The sequence below is a fragment of the Scyliorhinus torazame genome, chromosome 9, assembly GCF_047496885.1.
Source record: "Scyliorhinus torazame isolate Kashiwa2021f chromosome 9, sScyTor2.1, whole genome shotgun sequence".
Taxonomy (NCBI): domain Eukaryota; kingdom Metazoa; phylum Chordata; class Chondrichthyes; order Carcharhiniformes; family Scyliorhinidae; genus Scyliorhinus; species Scyliorhinus torazame.
The window spans coordinates 170690262-170713401 of NC_092715.1; the positions used below are offsets into that span (position 1 = coordinate 170690262).

General features: G+C 49.0%; 1 protein-coding gene across 10 annotated transcripts in view; it reads right to left on the minus strand.

The window, feature by feature from the left end:
- Positions 1-23140, minus strand: part of sema4d (sema domain, immunoglobulin domain (Ig), transmembrane domain (TM) and short cytoplasmic domain, (semaphorin) 4D) — a 266716-nt gene that overhangs the window by 55181 nt on the left and 188395 nt on the right. For all 10 annotated transcript variants that reach the window (XM_072516791.1, XM_072516789.1, XM_072516788.1 and 7 more), the window contains 4 exons: positions 15292-15467; positions 12808-12964; positions 10474-10696; positions 6701-6813 (listed from right to left, as the gene is read on the minus strand). In XM_072516791.1, the coding sequence (XP_072372892.1) occupies positions 6701-6813; positions 10474-10696; positions 12808-12964; positions 15292-15467 (669 nt within the window). The remainder of the gene's footprint in view (positions 1-6700; positions 6814-10473; positions 10697-12807; positions 12965-15291; positions 15468-23140) is intronic.

Genomic DNA, 23140 nt, shown 5'->3' on the forward strand with positions numbered 1-23140 from the left:
TCCTCCTCCTCCTGCTCTCCCCCCAAGCACTTCCTCTGCATTCCTCGCCGTCTGACGGTCAATGTTCCCCTCGGCATCCCCCTGTACATTCGGGTCCTGAGCGCCTGCGGCCTGCGTGTCGACGACGGGCCACTCCGCGGCCATCCCTTCTGCTGCACCATCGATCGCTGCATCTGCAGCCACTGTGGGCCGTCCGACACTATGCTGCCGGATGGCAAACTCCAGAACTGTGGCTCCAACCACGACAGTGAACATCGCTGTCTGGTTGGCATACATGGTGACCTGCAGGAGGGTGGTGGGGGACAGAGAAACGACATGTTACTCGGAGGTTCTTCCGCACCTTGTCAGCCGGGCTGCATGGGATACCTGTGTGCCCCGGTGGCCTGGTCGCGCTGCAGACACGCAGCCAGCCTAACACCTGGTCACTGTCTGCGCCCAACGGTCACTTCACACCGTACTGCTCACCGGTGTGCCACTCGCCTGTGCCCATCAGCCACACGCACACTGCGGCCGTGTCCCCGTCACCGTCCTGCCATATCAGGGCGGCTGACATGTGGCATCTGCGGATGGACGATACCATCCACACTCTCCCTCACCCCCCTCCCATCTGCACACTCTCCCTCACTCCCCCCCCCCACCTGCACACTCTCCCGCACCCCCGTCCCACCTGCACACTCTCCCTCACCCCCCCCCACCTGCACACTCTCCCGCCCTCCCCTCCCACCTGCACACACTCTCCCTCCCCCCCCCTCCCCCCACCTGCACACTCTTCCACACCCCCCTCCCACCTGCACACTCTCCCGCACCCCCCTCCCACCTGCACACTCTCCCTCACCCCACCCCCCCCCTCCACCTGCACACACTCTCCCGCACCCCCCCCTTTGGCCGCAGCCTTCTCAGGGAAGCCGACCCGGTCTCCGGGCGATGCGCTACAGTCCGCTCACCTCCTCCCTGCTCAGCGTCAGCCAGCACGACTGGCTGACCACTTTAAATAGGTGTGAATGGCGACGGCGTGAACTGGGGTCACGCCGTCGGGACTTCGGCCCATCCGGGCCTGAGAATAGCAGGGGTGCCGGAGAATCGCCGTTTTGGGTGTCTCGGGTGATTCTCCGGCCTGCGGCCCGCGAAACTCGACTGTGCCGTTCCCGCCGCTTAGGAGAATCATGGGAGGGCGTCGGACCGGCGTCGCGGGAAATTTTGGCGGCCCAGGTGATTCTCCCAACCGGCGGGGGAGTGGAGAATCGCGCCCAGGCTTTTTATGGGAAGCTGGGGATCACGAGAGGAAATGCGGTAAAATAAAAAGGACAAGACAGTAGAGCAGTGTAGAGATGTGGGTAATGATAACCAGTGTGTGGCAAAAGGTACAAAAAGTATAAACTTAAAAGTACAGCAGCAGATAAGGCCAGAGTTTCAAAAATGGTAAAAGGCAGAATTAGAGGCTCTGTAACTGAATGCACACAGCATTCCTAACAAAACCAATGAATTGCCAGCACAAATAAATATGCAAAAACTGATTGCCATCTCAGATTCATGGTTGTAAAGTTCTCTTTTGAAACTTATTCTTCCACGGGATCACTGGCAAGGCCAGCATTTAGTACCCATACACAATTGTCCCCGAGAAGGTGCTGGTGAGTCACCTTCGTGAACAACTGCAGTCCATGTGGTGTAAATACATAAACAGTGCTGTTAGGAAGGGAGTTCCAGATTTAGACTGAAGGAATGGCGATATAGTTCCATGTCAGGATGATGTGTGGCTTGGAGAGGAACTTGGAGTTGGGGGTGTTCCCATGTATTCGCTGCCCTTGACCTGCTAGATGGCAGATATCATGGGCGGGATTCTCCACTCCCGCGCCGGTTAGGAGAATCGCCTGGGCCACCAAAATCTCCCGCGACGCCGGTCCGACGCCCTCCCGCGATTCTCCCAAGCGGCGGGAACGGCCCCGTCGAGTTCCGCGGGCTGGAGAATCGCCCGAGACACCCAAAATGGCGATTCTCCAGCACCCCTGCTATTCTCAGGCCCGGATGGGCTGAGCGGCCAGGCCAAAACGGCAGGTTCCCCCCGGCGCCGTCCACACCTGGTCACTGCCGTCGGGAACAGCGCAGGAACGCTGGGGGGGGGGGGCGGCCTGTTGGGGGGGCGGGGGGATCCTGCACCGAGGGGTACCTCAAATGGGGTCTGGCCCGCGATCGGTGCCCACCGATCGTCGGGCCGTCCTCTCTGAAGGAGGACCTCCTTCCTTCCGCAGCCCCGCAAGATCCGTCTGCCATCTGCTTGCGGGGTGGACTCGGAGAGGACGGCAACCGCGCATGCGCAGGTTGGCGCTGGCCAACCCGCGCATGTGCGGGTGATGCCAGTTATGCGGCGTCGGCCGCATCATGTATGCACCGCCACCTTTACGTGGCGACAAGGCCTGGCGCATGTAGATGACGCGGCCCCGCTCCTAGCCCATTATCGGGCCCTGAATCGATCGGGATAGGGGCTGTTTCGCGCCGTCGTGAACCTCGACGGCGTTCACAACGGCGTGGGCACTTTGGCGCGGGAGTGGAGAATCCCGCCCCATGTGTTTGGAAGATGCTTTCAAAGGAGCTTTGGCAAGTTGCTGTAGTGCATCTTGTAGATGGTAAACACTGCTGCCACTGTGCATCAGTGATGGAGAAGTGAATGTGTGTGGTGGTAGATAAGGTATCAATCAAGCGGGCTGCTTTGTCCTGGATTGTGTCGAGCACCTTGACGTCGTTTTTGGAATTGAACTCAGTCAGGCAAGTGGAGAGCATTCGGTTTAGCTCAGTTGGTTGGGTAGCTGGTTTGTGATGCACAACGAGGCTAACAGCACAGGTTCATTTCCCATACAGGCTGAGTTCATTCATTTAGGTTCTGCCTTCTCAACCTTGCCCCTTGCCCGAGATGTGGTGATCCTAAGGTTAAATCACCACCAGTCATCTCTCCACATCAAAGGGGAATGCAGCCGATGATCATCTGGGACTATGGCGACTTCACTTATTGTTTAGGTCATGCTGCTCTTGGACACTGACTGCTTCAGTATCTGAGGAGTTGTGAATGGTGCAGAAAATTGTGCAATCACCCAAGAACATCCACACATCTGACCTTATGATGGAGGGAATGTGAATTAATGAAGCATCTGAACATAATAATAATAATAATAATAATAATATAGGCCGGGATTCTCCCGGAATCGGCGGGGCGGCCCGTACCGGCGCCAAAGAGCGGCGTGGGGCCGCCCGGAAGTTGCGGAATCTTCTGCATTCCGGGGGCTAGGCCGGCGCTGGAGGGGTTGGCGCTGCGCCAACCAACGCCAAAGGGCCACCGCCAGCCGGCGCGAGTTGGCGCATGCGCAGGACCGCCAGCGTGTTCTGGCGCATGCGCAGAACCGCCGCCGTGTTTCCTGCGCATGCGCAGCAGGTTTCTTCTCTGCGCCACCGAAGAGTGCCCCCACGGTACAGGCCCGCCCGCAGATCGGTGGGCCCGATTGCAGATCCCCCCCCCCCCACACCCCACCCCCAGGACACCGTTAACCGCCCTCCAAGCCAGATTTCGCCGGTATGGACCATGTCTAATCCACGCCAGTGGGACTGGCCGAAAATGGGTGGCCGCTTGGCCCATCAGGGCCCGGAGAATTGCTGGGGGAGGGCCGCTGCCAACGGCCCCTGACCGGCGCGGCGCGATGCCTGCCCCCGCCTGAAAACCGGCGCTGGAGAATTCAGCAGCCGGCGTCAGTGCGGGATTCACACCGACCCCCGGCGATTCTCCGACCCGGTAGGGGGGTCGGAGAATCCCACCCCTAATCTTTATGAGTGTCACAAGTAGGCTTACATTAACACTGCAATGAAGTTACTGTGAAAGTTGCCTAGTCGCCAGATTCCGGCGCCTGTTCGGGTACACTGAGGGGGAACTCAGAATGCCCAATTCACCGAATAAGCAAGTCTTTCGGGACTTTTGTGGGAGGAAATCAGAGCACCGGTGGAAACCTACGCAGACACGGAGAGAACGTGCAGACAGTGACCCAAACCAGGAATCAAACCCGGGTCCCTGGCGCTGTGAAGCAACAGTGCTAACCACCGTGCTACCGTGCACCCCAATGTCAGGCTGAGGACTTTATTCAGGGAATCTCCTGTAGCAATGTCCTGGGACCAAGATGATTGACCTCCAACAACCACAACCAGGTAGGTGCGAGGTACGGTTCCAACTAATGCAGAATTTTCCTCCTAATTCCCATTTTCTTCAGTACTGCTAGTGCTCCTTAAAGTTACACTCAGTCAAACGCTACCTCGATGGTATGGCCAGTCACTCTCGTCTCACCACTGCAGTTCAGCTCTATTGCTTATCTTTGGACCGAGATTGGGACTTAAATATTTAAGGTTGACATTTTGGAAGGATAAGAAGTTAGGAAAAGATGATGGGTAGCTCTGCTAATTAGTAGAGTAGTAAAGGACGACCTTAATTCAGAAGATTACGATGTAGAATCAGTTTGGGTGGAGATACGAAATGGCCAAGCTACAGAGTCACTTAGGCAGCCGATAAACTGCAATCACAACAGTAATGATCTATGATCTATGAACTACACTATAGGACATAGTATAAAGAAATAATGGGGGCTTGTAAGAAAGGTACTGCAATAATCATAGGTGATTTTAATCTTCTAGATGGAACAAATCAGATTTTCAAAGGTTGCATGGAAGATGCATTCATAGACTACGTTCAGGACAATTTCTTCGAATAATATGCCATAGTGCCAACCGGAGGACAGGCTATTTTAGACCTGGCAAGGGCAATGAGACAGGATTAATGAATGACCTCAATAAAGGAGCCTCGAGGCAACAACGATCATAATATGTAGAATTTCACATTCAGTTTGAGGGTATGACGTGTGGGTCTAAGACGAATGTTTCAAACCTAAAAAAAGCAATTACAAGGCTATGAGGATTGCGTTGGCTAAATTGAACTCGGAAATAGTTTAAAAGGTAGGACATTTAAGGGGGCATTTTGTAACTGTGTAAGGATATTTTCCACTGAGAAAGAAAGACAATGAGAAGGATGCACCATTCGTGGCTAATTAATGTGATACAGGATAGTATCAGATTAAAAGAGAAAGCATACAATAATGCAAAGATTAGTGGTAGGTCAGAAGATCGGGCAGATTTTAGAAACCAGCAGAAGAATGGCTTAAGAAATGAGGGACAAATCAGAGAATGAGGGAAAGCTAGAATCATCACAGAATTTACAGCACAGAAGGAGGTCATTCGGCCCATCGAGTCTGCACCGGCCGTTGGAAAGAGCACCCCACTCAAGCACACACCTCTTCCACCCTATCTCCTTAACCCAGTAACCCCAATTTCTTTTTTTTGGACACAAAGGGTAATTTAGCATAGCCAATCCACCTAACCTGCACATCTTTGGACTGTGGGAGGAAACCTGAGCACCCGGAGGAAACCCACGCACACATGGGGAGAACGTGCAGACTCCACACAGACAGTGACCCAAGCCGAGAATCGAACCTGGGACCCTGGAGCTGTGGAGCAACTGTGCTAATCCCTATGCTACCATGCTAGCTAGGAACTCTTTACTATCTAGTTTTGTAAGTATTTAAAAAAGGAAAAGAGTAACAAAATGAGCATTAGATCCTTAAAAGGTGAGCTAGGGGATTAATAATGGAAAAATGCAAAATGGCAGGAGTGTTGAACAGGTATTTTGCATCTGTTTTCAATGTAGAAAACCTTTGACAAAGGATCATCTGGACTCGAAACGTTAGCTCTTTTCTCTCCGTACAGATGCTGCCAGACCTGTTGAGATTTTCTAGCATTTTCTCTTTGGCTACGGTACAGAGGGTTCAATTCTTGCCTTCGGTGACTGTCTGTGTGGAGTTTACACTTTCTCTCAGTGTCTGCGTGGGTTTCCTCCGGGTGCTCCGGTTTCCTCCCACAGTCCAAAGATGTGCAGGTTATGTGGATTGGCCATGCTAAATTGTCCCTTAGTGTCCACAGATGTGCAGGTTAGGTGGGGTTATAGGAATATGGCGGGGGCAGTGGAACTAGATAGGGTGCTCTTTCAGAAAGTAGGTGCAGACCTGATGGGCCGAATGGTCTCCATCTGTATTGTACGAGTTATATGGTTCTATAACTATTTAAACACAAAGTTTTAATGACAACTAGCATCTTTCAATTCTAAAAATCCCAAAGTGCTTCACAGAAGCATAATCGTCCAAAATTTGACACTGAGCCACTAGGTTTGTGCCCAAAATGTAGGTCTCCTTCCTGAAGGAGAGTGCAAAGGTACAGAGGGGTCTAGGGAGCGAATTTCAGAGTTTGGTGCTTAAATAACTGATGGCTTGGCTGAAATAGGAGGAGCAAAGGAAACCTGGGATGCACAAGAGGTCAGACTAGAGGAAAGTGGAATTCCGGGACGGTTTAATGTTGAAGGAGATAACACAGATAGGGAGACATGACAAATATGTTGAATGAAAGGTTAATTTAAAAAATCATTATAATTTCCAGTATTAAATGTTGGCAGTAGAGCTCCAATTCCTCTCAGTAGTCCTGGTACTACATTACAAGATAGCATCATAATATTGCTCTTAAAATATGTTCTGATAATGAGGCAACTCAGGCTCCTGTGCCAGATTATCGTCATTTTTATAATCATCTTGAGACAAACATACCATAAATTAATGTAGTTTGCACTTACCCCCTTGGACAGGAGTAATGTCAGCACAGGTTCAGAATCAGGGAAAATCTGCAATTCTTCAATTATGTGCATTTCATTACCATAGTTAGTTGCTTTGTGCAATAATCCTTTATCTGAAAAACACAAGTGCATTTTAGAACATCCATTTTCATCACCTGTAAACATAGCCTTGTATTTCCATTATTCAGGCTTCAGAACTCGCACATTGTCTGTATATTTACACTTCTGGTTTTGTATAAATTTACCATTGCAGTTTGTTACAGGTAAAAGGGTACTGCACTGGGACATGCCCATTCAGCAGCTGACATTGGGATCTCTTTGGCTTGGGGAAAGTAGAATTCCGTCCAGGAACTCTACTTTCCTCCAGTCTGTTCAAGACTGGGGACAACATTAATCACACTTCCCTTGGGTTGGCATGTTCCAGTTTATTTCTTGGCAAGCACGAGGGAATTGTTGGGAGAAGTGGAACATTCACCAATCCCCAAGCCAAAGAGATCCCAATGTCAACTGCTGATTGGGCATGTCCCAATGCAGTACCAGTTTACCTGTAACAACATCATTTCCAGTTCTCGTCACAGGCCCATACCTTAGTCCTAACTCAATCAACGAGTAAACATACCCAAAACTTTTTTTTAAAAAGTGAATAAGACCTTTAGTGACTGCTTTGGCATTGTGTATTCTGATTCTTTGTATCATGGTTAAAAGAAAATCAATTTTCATGTTGTGATGATGGAAAAACTTTCTATCAAAGTCCTCCACACAAATCAGGAGTAGCTTTAAATTGCAATGCAATACTTCACAATATACAGTTAAAAGACTGAGCAATATCATTCACATGGTATGTTTAATCAAGACCCTGTTTGCGCCGTCAGGTAAATGTAAAAGATCCAGTGGCATTTATTTTGAGGGAGTTCCCCCAGTGTCCTGGCTAATATTTATCCCTCAGTTATCACAACAAAAGAGAATTTCTAATCATTATCACATTTCTGCATGTGCAAAGATTAACTGCTGCATTTCCTACAATAGCAACTTACACTTCAAAAAGTACTTAATTCGCTGTAAGGTACTTTGAGACATTCTGAGATCATGAAATACAAATCTTTTATAAGATTTATAACTTCAATGTCTTGATCTTGCATTTCTCCCTACTTTTTAAACTTCAGTTTTACAGGTTTTCTTTTGTATTATTTTAAGCCACATTTTTGCTTGTGCTTTAAAGGCTGCTGGCTTTAGTAATCAGTTGCCAGGATGCTAAAGACTGGTCTGATCCTCCTATGCACCAGAGTAGAACATAATGGGCTGGTTTCTCCGATTGTGAGGCTATGTCCTCACGGCGGCGTGGGAACGGTTGCTTTTTACGCCCGAACATTTGGCACAAAACGGCCATCGATCCTCCATTTGGCTGGGGGCTAGCATCAAGCGTAGAGCACCTGGATAATTGCCGGGTCCGTGCCGGGCATGTGCAACATGCCGCCGGCCGCTTGCAGAGCCGGCCTGCGAGATAGTGCCCCCCCCTTTGACCGACTTGTGCGCCCCGGACCGCCCCCCCCCCCCCCCCCCACCCACAGTGTCCCTGGTAAAGTCCACCCTGCCAGCGGATCGGTCCTCCCCCGACTGTGGCGGTGCTGGACCGAGTCCGCAGCCGCCATGCCGAGTTCCCGACGGGTGAGACAATGAGAGAACCACGCAGTCGGGAACTCGGCCGGTCAGAGGCAGAGCATTAGGGGCGGGCCTCAGGCTTCGGGGGTGGCGGGCCTCAGGCAATGTCCTCTTTCGACATTTTGGAGGTGATGGAGCATCACGAAAACGCACCGCCCCCGATTTGGTCGGGAACTTTGATTCTCCGGGCGATCGCTGAACACGATTTTGCCGTCACCGACCGGAGAATCCTGTCCAATGTCCCTGGAGAACAAAAAATAGCACTTTTCTCTGGGAGTCACGTCACTGGAGCCATTAAGCCAAAACATGGATGTTTAATATTGAAATATTTTGTCAGCAAACCTGGGAGCTTCACAGCAACAAAGTAAATAAAGAAAAACAATATGATCCATCGTTGCTTACAACTCCTAGTTACCCCACCGTAAGTTGGTAGCATTGTCTCAAGATAGAATGAGAAATATGGAGCCATGCAACCCAATGATTGACAAATTCGTATTCACAGGCACTTCATCAGGTAGGGTTTGCTGAAAAAACAGGTTGAAAACTTTAAAAGAATAGTTTCCTCAGACTGGCTTCATGGACTTTACAACAGGTTTGGGTGTGGACCATTCCACAGATGGTTAGGGAATGGCATAAGGCACAGCTGGGTTTAGGAGACGAGGACAAACATATTCCAAAATATGAGATGTGAAGAGCGAGAAAATAATATAGGCTTCATACAACATCAACTTGCACTTATACAGCATCTATAATGCAAAGAGACCCCCAAGGCAGTTCACAAGAGCATATCAGACAACATTTGTCGAGAAACATGAGAACTGGAAGAGATAGGTTTAAGAAACTCAAAATAGGAGGTAGAGGTTTAGGAAAGGAATTCCAGAATTTAGGGCCTAGAAATCTAAAGATGCAGTCACCAATGGAAGAATGATGGAAATTAGGAATCCACGAGAGACCAGAATTGGAGGAAAGCAGAGTTCTCAGAGGCCTGTAGGAGGTTAGCGAAATAAAAAGAGACTTGGAGCGGGATTCTCCACCTCGCCACTTTTCTGCCCCGACCCGTCGGCAGGATTCTCCGTTACGCTGGCCGGTCAATGGGGTTTCCATTGTGGGGGAGCCCTATGCCATCGGCAAACCCCCGGGCACCAGCAGAATGGAGAATCCCGCCCATGGGCTTTGAATACAAGGATAACAACTTTAAAATTAAGGTGTTGCTGGACTAGGAGCCAATATAGGCCAGTGAGCAACAGGGGTGATGAGTGGATTGAAAGTGTGAATGAGAATGTGGTAGCAGAGTTTTGGATTCATTGAAGCCTACTTGTGACAATAAGCGATTATTATTATTAAATAGGCAGTTAGATGAGAAGCTAATACTATGGTGAAGTACTAACACAAATTGGTGGATCCATGCAGTTTGAGTGCATAATTTATTTCACAAAAGAGGTGTTAAAATAATTAAATAGGTGTGTAAAAGGCTCTTCTGTAGGGCCATATAACCCTCTCGTCTTGTGCGGCCTGTGCAGAGGCATCAAATTCACTTTGACTGCAACCTCTCCACAAGGAAGGGTTCAAAGGGAAGGGCAAATTGATTTTTCTTAAGAGTGACACAAAGAATCAGAATGCATGATGCCAAAGCAGTCATTAAAGGTCTTATTCTCTCTTGTTTCAGTTTTGGGTATGGTTACTAGTTGATTGTGTTAGGACTAAGGGACTATGGGCCTGTGGAGGGAACTGGAAATGATGGTGTTACAGGTAAAATGGTACTGCACTGGGGCATGCCCATTTAGCAGTTGGCATTGGGATCTCTATTGCTTGCTTCTTGGGCTTGCTTCAGACTTTTTTTGTTTCAGAGTTTCTCGGATAGTCTCAAAGCTTAAGCCCACAAGAGATTTCCCTTGTGTGTTCAAAATTTTGCCAAGTGTTAGCGAAGCTTTTCTCTTGTACATGGAGTTCCTCCATCAAACAGTACTTATTTATGCAATTGCTTTGTTCTTTTTATGTGCTCAGCTAGTTCTTGTACCTTTGATCAAGTCTCCATCCTTAAACCAGCATACAATGGATATACCCGCCCACCACAAAATACTGTCATAAATTTCCACATTCTTACAAGGGCTCACCTGTACCCACAAACATGACATCATAGAGTTTCTTATCAAGCGCTCTAACTCTGTCCACAACAATCTGTATATAGTTTGCATTTTTCTTCACCAATGTAGGTCTATTCCCAATGGGTTTAACTGGGTCTGCCATCAGAGGGTGATCCTTTACAAATTGGAGAGTTTTGTCAGGTAACATGAGTGAGTTGTTGACATTCAAAGTTCTTGCCTCATTGTTTATACACTGAAAAGGAAATCGAATAATGGAAACAACATTACAATATCAATTACTTACGCCCATAACTACATAGTTCAAACAAGTGCAAATTACTTTTCAAATCAGTGGAATTGTAACCAGTCTATCACTACTGTTCTACGCTTCCAATTAATAAAATGGAAATGTTTACAATTGCAACATTTTACTTTTTGTTTTAGTAAGTGCACATTTTAAATGCACACTTATATCACCGACTTATAATATCAAAGTGTCCAATAAATTACCTACACATAACCTTGAATTATTTAGGTTGTTGACCCCTTCAGCACAATGTTAATGAAGTTTCAAAAGCACATGCTACTTTTACAATACCCCATGAGTTTTTCTTAAATTCGTTCTTGGGATGTGGGCGGTGCCGGCTGGGCCAGCATTTGTTGCCCATCCCTAATTGCTCTTCAACTGAGTGGCTTGTGAAGCCATTTCAGCGGGGGACAGTTAAGAGTCAACCGCATCGCTGTGTGGGTCTGGAGTCACATGCAGGCCAGACCGGGTAAGGCCGGCAGATTTCCTTTTCTGAAGAACATTAGTGAACCAGATGGGTTTTTATGACAATCGTCATAATTATACTTTTAATTACAGATTTTTGTTGAATTCAGATTTCACCATCATGGTGGGATTCGAATCCGGGACCCAGGCATTACCTGGGTCTCTGGATTACTAGTCCAGTGACAATACCACTATGCTACTCCTCCCCTGAGTACACAACTGAAAATGTTTTTGGAATAAAAGTTCCAAATGTACACAAACTGTATTATACAGATCACTATTTAACTGTAGTTAGAAAGGTTTAAACTGGCAAGTAGTAAATTTGCAATTATCAAATTACAACTAATAGCCTACAGCTGTCACATCAAGCTGGCAGACCGTGGGTGAAATTCTCCATTTGGGAGACTAGGTGTTGACGCTGGGACTGAATGGCATGCAGTTCGCATTGCCGTTGGGAGCGTCATTCGGGGAGCAATTTGGGACACGCTAATGGGGCCAACATTCTGCTGACGTGAATTCTACCCGCTGGGACCGGAGTTCCCACCAAGAGACTGACAGCTGGAGCGGTTTTTAAGCACTCCCGTTACCATACACTCACTGCAGCCCCCAAGGTGGGTCAGAGAAGGACCTGACCATTGCCTGGGAGGTGGTGGCAGAGGTAGTCAGCGCTCCCAGTCTCAGCAAGGGTAGACAGCTGCTGGGCCGGAGTGGGTCACTGGTGAGGCCTTTGTCCTGAGAGGGGCAGAGAACCAGGCAGAATTCCAAAGGCTGAGGTGAAGAAGGTGTCCTATGATTGGAGTGAGCTCTGCTAATCCACTGCTTCCTCTATAATGGGGCAGCCCCTCTGAGTGCCAACCCCACGTGAGCTCCTGATTGAGCTTGGTCCTTGATATAGCTGGGGTATGAGTGTGTCCAGAAGGGCAGCCTGGATGGGTGCCCAGATGACCAGAGGCCTTCTAAGCATTTATAGGACACAGGCAGCACTCAGCAGTGTGAGCAGCTGGGAGCCTGTAGTACCAAAGAGGTGCATTTAAAAGACAGACTGCAGCAGTGGCAGTGTCTGAGCCAGGCCACCCCAATCCCGAGGGGACACCCCAAGTCCACGGACTTAGCACCAAGTCACTATCCGCTACTGCCCCCGGCCCGGGCAGCCATCCCCCCCATCAAGCCTGACAGTTTTCAACGTTTTTTCAGTATTTTTCTAGACTCACACTCCCCCTCCGCAGCCATGGCACCCAGTCCACCTTTGTCAATACTTGTAGTAATTCATGCCACGAGACCTGGGCCTGAGAGGGGCGGAACACTGCCTAAGGGCGGAGCAGTGTCCAACCCGCTAATCGCATTTAAATGCATGCAAATGCTGGTTTTGCATGCCGCCGCTGGCGTGGGCAGCATACCTCATTATCGCTGTCAGCGAGGGACAGGAGCATGGCGCCCAAATCGGTGTCGGGCGCAGATCTCTATTTTGGCCAGACGCCCAATTGTTGGCCCGATTGCGGTTCGTGTTTGGGGGTCTGAGGTGGAGAATTTCACCCCCTGTACTTCATTTAAAATAACTAAACGACTGGAGCAGAATGGTCATGTATACTCACTGAGCCAGGACGAGGTGTTGGAACTTGTCCATTGTATCTGACCCATTTTACATGAGAATATTCAAAAGTAGCACTTTGCATGTATTTCCCTTTTGAGAAAACATCCTCCACCTTGGACATATTAAAGGCACAGACTGCAGATACTTCCAAATTACTCCTGACAAGGTCATAAAAACAATGATTATAGAATTCTACTTTTACACAACTATAATTGTGGATATAGTTTTGTCATGTGACCATCGTGCCTACAGGTACAGACTTTTGGATAACACTTCCTTTTAATAAAGCCAGGAATCTCTTGCCCACTTTTTCACAATCTATTTAAGAGTAATTCTCTTGCTGGCTTCAGAAAGATGAGATACTTGAACCTCACAGCCAAATGGCCTTTTATCCACTTTTAAATTCTATGATGCTGTAAAGGGTTACAAAAGGTTATTCACAGATGCAATATTTGTACAAAGTAGTTGCATTAAGATAGCAATGCCAAAATTCTGTCAAAATTATATCAGATACACAGTTTTCAAATACTGATAATTGCCGTTACATTTATCAATGGAGTGGGTGGGGGCATGGGTTTATTTCTTCGATACAATGAATTTAAAAACATCTAGGTTATATCTTTTGGGGACGCGCAGCATTTTAAAACTGTCAAATTCGCCTCGGTTTGTGTGTAACCACAAGTACCCTCTGTGCAAAGTAAGCTGTAATTGAAGTCAAGAACCCTCCACAAACACTATCTGCATGTACGCACCTAACTACTTTGACACCCTTCCTTAACTGGAAATGCACTAATAGCACAGTTTATGAGGGAGCAAGCCGGTTCTCTCTAGCCTACTCATATGAAACACTATCTTCATCACATATTGGCTAGAGAAAACTCTCTCAAGTTTATCAACTCTGAGTAACAGGTATCCATGGACCTAGCTGCCACATTCTTCATGGGAATTAGACATCTAACCCTTTAGCTGATTTGTTAATATTTAATTTTAATTTAGAATTTCAGCTGTTTAATTCTGACTTGCGTGATAGTCCATTTATGATGCTCTCGGAGAAGGGAGTTAACTTATAATAAAGGGAATTTGAAGATTTGCGTTCATCCAATGTGGCACAGCTCTGGGTGAAGCACTACTCTATTATTTACCAAAGTTAAATATTTTTTTTAACTAATGTACATACACCAACGAACAAGAAAGTATCTCATTGTACATCGGATTCACTAGTCTGAAAAAGAGAAGTTTTTTTCAACTACAACAACTTGCATTTAAATACCACCTTTAACATAATAAAACATCCCAAGATAATTCAAAGAGACGATTTAAAACCGAATACAGCACTGGGCCACACAAGGAGATACTATAACTAAAAGCTTGGTCAGATGACTGATAACCAACGACTTGGTCAAAGAGGAAATCGAGGTACTGAGGCTGAAAAGAAGTTTAAAGATAGAATCTGTGAATTTAGGGCATGGGCAGCTGAAGACATGGCCACCAATAATGGTCATCAATAATGGTTATATTAAAATTGTGGATACTCAAGAGGCTGGAATCACAGGAGCTCTTATATCTGGCAGAGTTGCATGGCTTGAAGGAATTAAAGGCCATAAAGGACTTGAAAACAAGGATGAGAACCTTAAAGTCAAGACGTTAACAGGGAGCCAGTGTAGGCCAGCATGCGCATGGGTGATGGACAATCAGCATTCGGAAAGTTATGTCAACGGCAACAGAGTTTTGGATAACCACTTGTAGGATAGATTGTGGGAGGCTGGCCAGGAGTGCAATAGACTAGTCAAGTCCAGAAGTAACAAAAGCATGAATGTGGGTTTCAGCAGCAGAATAGCTGAGGCACTGACTGGCAGAGTCAGGCAATATTTTAGAGCTGCAAATGTGGGCTTAGTGCAGATATAGGTTTGAAAACTCATCTCAGAGTCAAATATGCTACCATGGTTACAAAGAGTCTCACTCGGCCTCAGACAGCTCCAAGGAGGAGGGACAGATTTGATGATGAGGGAGGGGAGTCTTGGAACTGAAGGCAGTGCCTGCAGTCTTGTCAATATTTAACTGGAGGAAGTTTCTGCTCACCCAGGGCTGAATTTTAAACTAGCACTAAGATAAGGAAAATGTCACCTTTGGCACTATCAACGTGTTCCATGCTGAAAACAGAACCGTTCACAAAAATTCAGAGTGTGCGGGAATGTGGAAGAGTGATGAAGAATTAAAGATGGAGGGCGAAATGCCTTGGAGTGACTTGTAAATTGATTAATTATTTTACATTTCAGCTCAGCAGCTCCAAATTATGTACACAGTCCTTTAAGCGTGGCTGTTGGGGTCAGACTGACCTGTTACCCAATGAAGGATGAACTTACCAATGTACAGGGAAGAAACCAATACACAAACATTGACAATTACACTTTTCTGAATGATTTTACTTTAAAAATGTCTTTTACTGTGAAAACTAAAATCAAAGCAAAATTGTAAAGTTGCTTACCACTGTGATGTAAACACACCATAAAACACTGTTTCCTTCCAATTTGGAGTTTTCAAAATAAAAACATCCTGAATGACATTGAAGACAAAATTGGATTCAGGCAGAGTGCAAATCAGCTTAGCTTTAAGAAATGATGTCCACCTCTTCTGCAGAATTCGTGATCCTCCAAGGTCACCCTAAAAATAATCAAGTATCATTATTTTAAGTTTGCTGAACATTTGCACAAATTTATAACGCTTGCAGGTACCCAATTCTTGGCAAAGGCCTTGATTAATTTAAAATCAATTTAGCCACATGGATTAATTTAATCTCAGTAGCAGGTGAAAATATTCTAAATTACCCCCAATCTGCAGGTCTCACAGATTTTAGCGGGACTCATCACAAGGTGATCAGGAAGTACCTTATCAAGTCTGGAGGCCTCCGGTCATATTAACATTTTAGCCTAGATCAGCTCGTGCTACTGCAGACTGGACAGCAAAACTAAGAGTAGTCTATGTAAATTTACCACTCCTGGATAGGTTGCTGAGACACTGGAGGAGCTGTGCTAAATTCAGCATAACTTCATTGCTTTTATACTCTATGCCCCTATGAATAAATCCCAGGATAGTACATGCTTTATTAACTACCCTCGCCACCTTGATCTATGCACCCAGGACCCTCTGCTTTTGCATGGCCACTTTTCTGCCTGACCCCTCGACTCCCTGGTCATTCAGAAATCTGCTTAACTCAGCCTTCAATATATTCATGATGTGGAGATGCCGGCGTTGGACTGGGGTGAGCACAGTACGAAGTCTTACAACACCAGGTTAAAGTCCAACAGGTTTGTTTCGATGTCACTAGCTTTCGGAGCGCTTCTCCTTCCTCAGGTGAATTATATTCAATGACCCTGGCTCTACTCGGGAGAAAATTCCAAACACTAATGACCCTTAAGAGAAGAAATTCCGGAGGGACTTCCGGGTGCGGCTATGCAGAGCTAGGTCGCATATTCGGTAGCTCCCGCTTGGAACGGAATTTTGGGCTCTTTTACATGGCCCCCAGGCATTTGTTTGACATTTCCCGGTGTGGGAAGAAGACTGCAGCATTCCCCTGACAGTGTCCCCCAGGAATGTTATGTCTTTTGGCTACCAGACCCGGCAGAAACAGTAAAAGATTTGGCTGCAACAGGATAAACAGGGCCTCTTCCAGCATGCAGGCAGGGGAAGGGCAAGCTTAAAGCTGCAATCTGACTTGACTCTATCAAAGGTGAATTCTAGCAGCAGAGGGAACAACTGTGAAAAGATCTACCAAGGCCATTGAAGAAGCAGGGACGAGTCTTCCGGTGGCAGCCATGGAGGAGTAGGTCGCGCATTCGGCAGCTCCCGTCTGGAACGGACTCCCAGACCTTTTTCAGGAGTTTCCATAGACTTTTGGGGACAGACTGGTGAAGTGAACACTGCCAAAAGGATTCCCTCTCGACTTCCGGTTGCGGCTATGCGGAGCTAAGCCGCACGATTCGGCAGCTCCCGCTACCACGGACTTTTGGGCTCGTTAGAGGAGCCCCAACGGAACTTTTTTTTTTTTTTTGACGCAGCCCGTGGGGAAGGGAAGAGAGAGGTCCCCCTCCAACTTCTATGAAACGGACCAGAAGTGTAACGGCCAAAGGAGCGGCACTGGAGCAACGGGAGAAGCGAGGGGAAGAAAACAAAATGGCGGCAGCCAGGGACAAAGGGGAACTGCAGGAGTTCATCAAGCGCTGCTTCGAGGAGCTGCGCAAGGAGATGTTGGCGCCTATGCTTTCGGCAATTGAAGGACTCGGGATCACCCAGAAGGCCCACGAAGCTAAGATCCAGGAGGTACAGAAAAGAGTCAGTCAGAACGAGGACGAGCTCGTGGGCCTGGCGGTGAGAGTGGAGTAGAACGAGGCGCTACACAAGAGGTGGGCGGGAAGACTCGAAGACCTGGAGAACAGGTCGAGGAGAAAGAATCTGCGAATCCTGGGTCTCCCTGAGGGAGTGGAGGGGGCTGATGCCGGGGCATACGCAAGCACGATGCTCGAGGCGATGATGGGCACGAAGGCCCCTTTGAGGCCGCTGGAGTTGGACGGGGCACATCGGGTGCTGGCGAAGAAGCCCCAGGCAAATGAGCCGCCAAGGGCGATGGTGGTGAGGTTCCACCGGTTCACGGACAGAGAGTGGGTCCTGAGATGGGTCAAGAAGGAGCGGAGCAGTAAGTGGGACAATGCAGAGATCCAAATATACCCGGAGTGGAGCACGGAGGTTGCAAAGCGGAGAGCGGGTTTCAACCGGGCCAAAGCGGCGTTGTACCGGAAAGAAGTGAAATTCAGAATGCTGCAGCCAGCGCAACTGTGGGTCACATACAAGGGCCAACACTATTACTTTGAAACGCCTGAAGAGGCGTGGACCTTTGTACAAGCCGAAAAGTTGGACTCTAACTGAGGGTTTGTGAGGGTGGGGGGGATGTTTTGGGGTTTGATGTGTGATGGTTGTTGTATATACGGGGTCAATCACGCGCAGGAAATGTTACATGGGCTGGGGGAGAGAGACAAGGCCAAAAGGGAATGGGGCACAGAAGAGGTGGTCGGGACGGGGGCCCCCCCTCTGGGGGACTGGATGGTGAGGGAGGCGTGGACACGGGACTGGCCCAGAAAAGGAGATGGCTAGTCGGCAGGGCATGGGGGGGGGGTGAGAGCCCCTCCAATCCGGCTGATAACGTGGAATGTGAGGGGCCTTAATGGGCCGGTGAAGAGGGCTCGAGTGTTCCCGCACTTAAAGGGACTGAAGGCGGACATGGCCATGCTCCAAGTGACACACCTGAAGGTGGCGGACCAGGTCAGGCTAAGAAAGGGATTGGAAGGGCAAGTATTCCACTCGGGACTGGACGCGCAGAATAGAGGGGTGGCAATATTGGTGGGAAAGCGGGTGTCATTTGAGGACAAGACTATTGTAGCGGACAATGGAAGGCGATATGTAATGGTGAGCGGTAGGCTGCAAGGGACGTGGGTGGTGTTGGTAAACGTATACGCCCCGAACTCGGATGATGCAGGGTTCATGAAGCGCATGTTGGGGCGCATTCCGGATCTGGAGATAGGAGGCCTGATAATGGGAGGGGACTTCAATACAGTGTTGGATCCAGCACTGGACCGCTCCAAATCAAGGACTGGAAAGAGGCCGGCGGCAGCCAAGGTACTTAGGGGGTTTATGGATCAGATGGGGGGGGGGGGGAAGTGGACCCATGGCGGTTTGCAAGGCCGCAGGCCAGGGAATTTTCTTTATTCTCCCATGTACACAAAGCCTACTCCCGGATAGATTTCTTTGTTCTGGGTAGGGCGCTCATCCCGAGGGTGGAGGGGACGGAGTATTCGGCTATAGCCGTTTCAGACCATGCCCCGCACTGGGTGGAACTGGAGCTGGGAGAGGAGAGGGACCAACGCCCGTTGTGGCGGCTGGATGTGGGACTGCTGGTGGACGAGGTGGCGTGTGGGAAGGTGAGGGGGTGTATCGAAAGGTACTTGGAGGCCAACAACAACGGGGAGGTGCGGGTGGGGGTGGTATGGGAGGCGTTGAAGGCGGTGATCAGGGGAGAGCTAATTTCCATTAGGGCTCATAGGGAGAAGCAGAGGGTATGGAAAGGGAGAGGTTAGTGGGGGAGATTTTGAGAGTGGACAGGAGATACGCAGAGGCCCCGGAGGAAAGATTACTTGGGGAAAGACGACAGCTCCAGGCGGAGTTTGACCTGTTGACCACGGGGAAGGCGGAGGCACAGAGGAGGAAAGCACAGGGGGCGACCTACGAGTATGGGGAAAAGGCTAGTCGGATGCTGGCACACCAGCTCCATAAGAGGATGGCAGCGAGGGAAATAGGGGGAGTCAAAGATGGAAGGGGAGCCACGGTTCGGAGTGCGACGAAAATAAACAAGGTATTCAAGGCCTTTTATGAAGAGCTGTACCGATCCCAGCCCCCAGCGGGGGAAGAGGGGATGAGACGATTCCTAGATCAGCTGAGATTCCCGAGGGTGGAGGAGCAAGAGGTGGCTGGTTTGGGGGCACCAATTGGGTTGGAGGAGCTGAGCAAGGGTTTGGGGAGCATGCAGGCGGGGAAGGCCCCGGGACCGGACGGATTCCCGGTGGAGTTCTACAGGAAGTACGCAGACCTGTTGGCCCCGCTACTGGTGAGGACCTTTAATGAGGCAAAAGAGGAGGGGACCCTGCCCCCGACAATGTCGGAAGCGACAATTTCTTTGATCCTAAAGCGGGACAAGGACCCACTGCAATGTGGATCGTACAGGCCGATCTCGCTCCTCAATGTGGATGCAAAGTTGCTGGCAAAAGTGCTGGCCACGAGGATCAAGGACTGTGTCCCGGGGGTAATCCACGCGGACCAGATGGGATTTGTAAAGGGCAGGCAACTAAACACCAATGTGCGGCGGCTCTTAAACGTGATGATGATGCCATCGGAGGAGGGAGAGGCGGAGATTGTGGCAGCTATGGACGCGGAGAAGGCCTTTGACCGAGTAGAGTGGCAGTACCTCTGGGAGGTGCTGCGGAGGTTTGGGTTCGGGGTAGGGTTTATCAATTGGGTTAAGCTCCTTTACAGAGCCCCGATGGCGAGTGTAGTGCCGAACCGGCGGAGGTCGGAGTGCTTTCGACTGTACCGAGGGACGAGGCAGGGGTGCCCCCTGTCCCCCCTGTTGTTCGCATTGGCGATCGACCCATTGGCCATGTCATTGAGGGAGTCTAATAAATGGAGGGGGGTGGTCCGAGGGGGAGAAGAGCATCGGGTGTCGCTATATGCGGATGACCTGTCGCTGTACGTGGCGGATCCAATGGAGGGGATGGTGGACGTCATGCAGCCTCTAAGGGAGTTTGGGGAGTTTTCGGGCTATAAGCTCAATGTAGGGAAGAGTGAGCTCTTTGTATTACAGGCGGGGGACCAAGAAAGAGGGATAGGGTCCTACCGCTGAGGAGGGCGGAGGGGAGCTTTCGGTATCTGGGGATCCAGATAGCCAGGAGTTGGGGGACCCTACATAAACTGAATCTGACGAGGTAGGTGGAGCAAATGGAGGAGGATTTCAAAAGATGGGACATGTTACCGCTCTCGCTGGCAGGTAGAGTGCAGTCGGTCAAAATGGTGGTCCTTCCGAGGTTTCTGTTTGTGTTTCAGTGCCTTCCCATCGTGATCACTCAGGCCTTTTTTAAGAGAGTAGGCAGGACTATTATGGGGTCTGTGTGGGCGAATAAGACCCCGAGAGTAAGGAGAGTGTTCCTGGAACGCAGTAGGGACCGAGGAGGGTTGGCGCTGCCAAACCTGGGGAGCTACGACTGGGCAGCAAATGTGGCGATGATCCGCAAGTGGGTTATGGAAGGAGAGGGGGCGGCATGGAAGAGGATGGAGATGGCGTCCTGTAAAGGAACGAGCCTGGAGGCCTTGGTGACGGCACTGCTGTCGCTCTCGCCAACAAAGTATACCACGAGCCCGGTGGTGGCGGCAACGCTAAGGATCTGGGGCCAGTGGAGACGGCACCGGGGTGCAATGGGAGCATCGGTGTGGTCCCCGATCAGGGGTAACCACCGGTTTGTCCCGGGGAAGATGGACGGGGGGTTCAAGAGCTGGAATCGGGCGGGGATTGGAAGAATGGGGGAACCTGTTCATCGACGGGACGTTTGCGAGCCTAGGGGCACTGGAGGAGAAGTTCGAGTTACCCCCGGGAAATGCCATTAGATATATGCAGGTGAGGGCTTTTGTGAGGCGACAGGTGAGGGAATTCCCATTGCTCCCGGCACAAGAAATTCAAGATAGGGTGATCTCGGGTGTATGGGTCGGGGAGGGCAAGGTGTTGGAAATACACCAGGAGTTGAAGAGGGAGAAGCGCTAGTCGAAGAGTTGAAGGGTAAATGGGAGGAGGAGCTGGGGGAGGAGATTGAGGAAGGTCTGTGGGCTGATGCCCTAGGTAGGGTTAATTCCTCCTCCTCGTGTGCCAGGCTCAGCCTGATACAATTTAAGGTGGTCCACAGAGCGCATTTGACGGGGGCGAGGTTGAGTAGGTTCTTTGGGGTAGAGGACAGATGTGGAAGGTGCTCAGGGAGCCCGGCGAACCATGTCCATATGTTTTGGTCATGCCCGGCACTGGAGGGGTTCTGGAGAGGAGTGGCGGGAGCAATATCTCAGGTGGTGAAAGTCCGGGTCAAGCCAAGCTGGGGGCTAGCAATATTTGGAGTAGTGGACGAACCGGGAGTGCAGGAGGCGAAAGAGGCCGGCATTCTGGCCTTTGCGTCCCTAGTAGCCCAGCGAAGGATCTTGCTAATGTGGAAGGAGGCGAAGCCCCCCCAGCCTGGGGGCCTGGATAAATGATATGGCTGGGTTCATAAAGTTGGAGAGGATTAAGTTCGCCTTGAGAGGGTCTACGCAGGGGTTCTAGAGGCGGTGGCAACCGTTCCTAGACTATCTCGCGGAGCGTTAGAGGAAGGTCGGTCAGCAGCAGCAGCAACCTTGAGGGGGGTGGGGGTTGGAGGACACGTCCTGGGAGGGGGTGCGGAAGGGGGGACTGCCTGGGAGGGTGGATGAGCAAGAGATAACATGAAGGGTTGAGGAAACTGGCACGTACGGGTGAGGGCCAGTGTACAAAGCTGTGTAAATATATCATTTTGCCATGTATATATCTTGCTCTGCGCGATTTCTTGGGTTTTTTTTGTTACGGTGGGGGGGGGGGTTATTGTTTGAAAGGGAGAAAAATTGTGTTAAAAAACTTTAATAAATATTTTTCTTTTAAAAAAGAGAAGAAATTCCTTCTCATCTCCATCTTTATTGGGAGACCCCTAATTTTTAAATTGTGCCATTAGATTTCCCCACAAGGGAAACAATCCTCTCAGCATTTACCTCCATCAAGCCCGCTCAGATTCAATAAGGTGATCTCTCATTCTTCTAAACTCCATATAGGCTCAATCTTTCCTCGTAAGAAAACTCGTTCATTACAGGAAACAGCCTACTGAACATTCTCTGAACTGCCTATGGCTCTCTTTAGCAAGGTGACTAAAAGTGCACACAGTCATGTGCAATAAATGCCAACATTCCATTTGCCTTTTTAATTATTTGCAGAACCTGCATGCCGGTGTTTTGTGGTTCATGTGCAAGGACACCTTCTCTACTGCAGCATTCAATAGTCTCCATCTCCATTTAAATAATACTCTTTTCTATTCTTCCTGCCAAAATGGACAACCTCCCATCTTCCCATATGATACGCCTTCTGCCGAATGTTCGCCCACTCATTTAACCGGTCTATATCCCTTGGCAGATGCTGTATCTTCCTCACAACTCTCTTTCCTACCTATCTTCATCATGGTCAGCAGATTTGGTTACAATACAGACTGTCCCTTCACCCATGTCATTAATATAGCATATAAATAGTTTGAGGCCACAGCACTGATCCCTTTGGCACTTCACTAGTTAACAGTTTGCCATCCTGAAAATGATCCATTTATCCTGACTGTTTCCTGATAGGTAACCAGTCTTCTATCCATGCTGACGTTTCATCCCCAGCAGCATGAGCTTGTGTAGGAATTTTTTATATGACACCTCATCAAATGCCTTTTAGAAATCCAAATACACTATATCTACACTACCCTACATCCCATTTGGTACATCCTCAAATATAATTTGTCAAATACCATTTCCCTTTCGCAAAACCATGCTGATTCTGCCCGTTTGTATTTTGACTTGTCCTGCTCCTACCGCTAAATGTATTCTAGCATTTATCCCAATGTCGGATGGTATGCTAACTGGTTTCTGTCTCCCTCTTTTCTGAAATAGAGGAGTTACATTTGCAGCTTTGCAATCTGCTGGGACCGTCCCAGAAT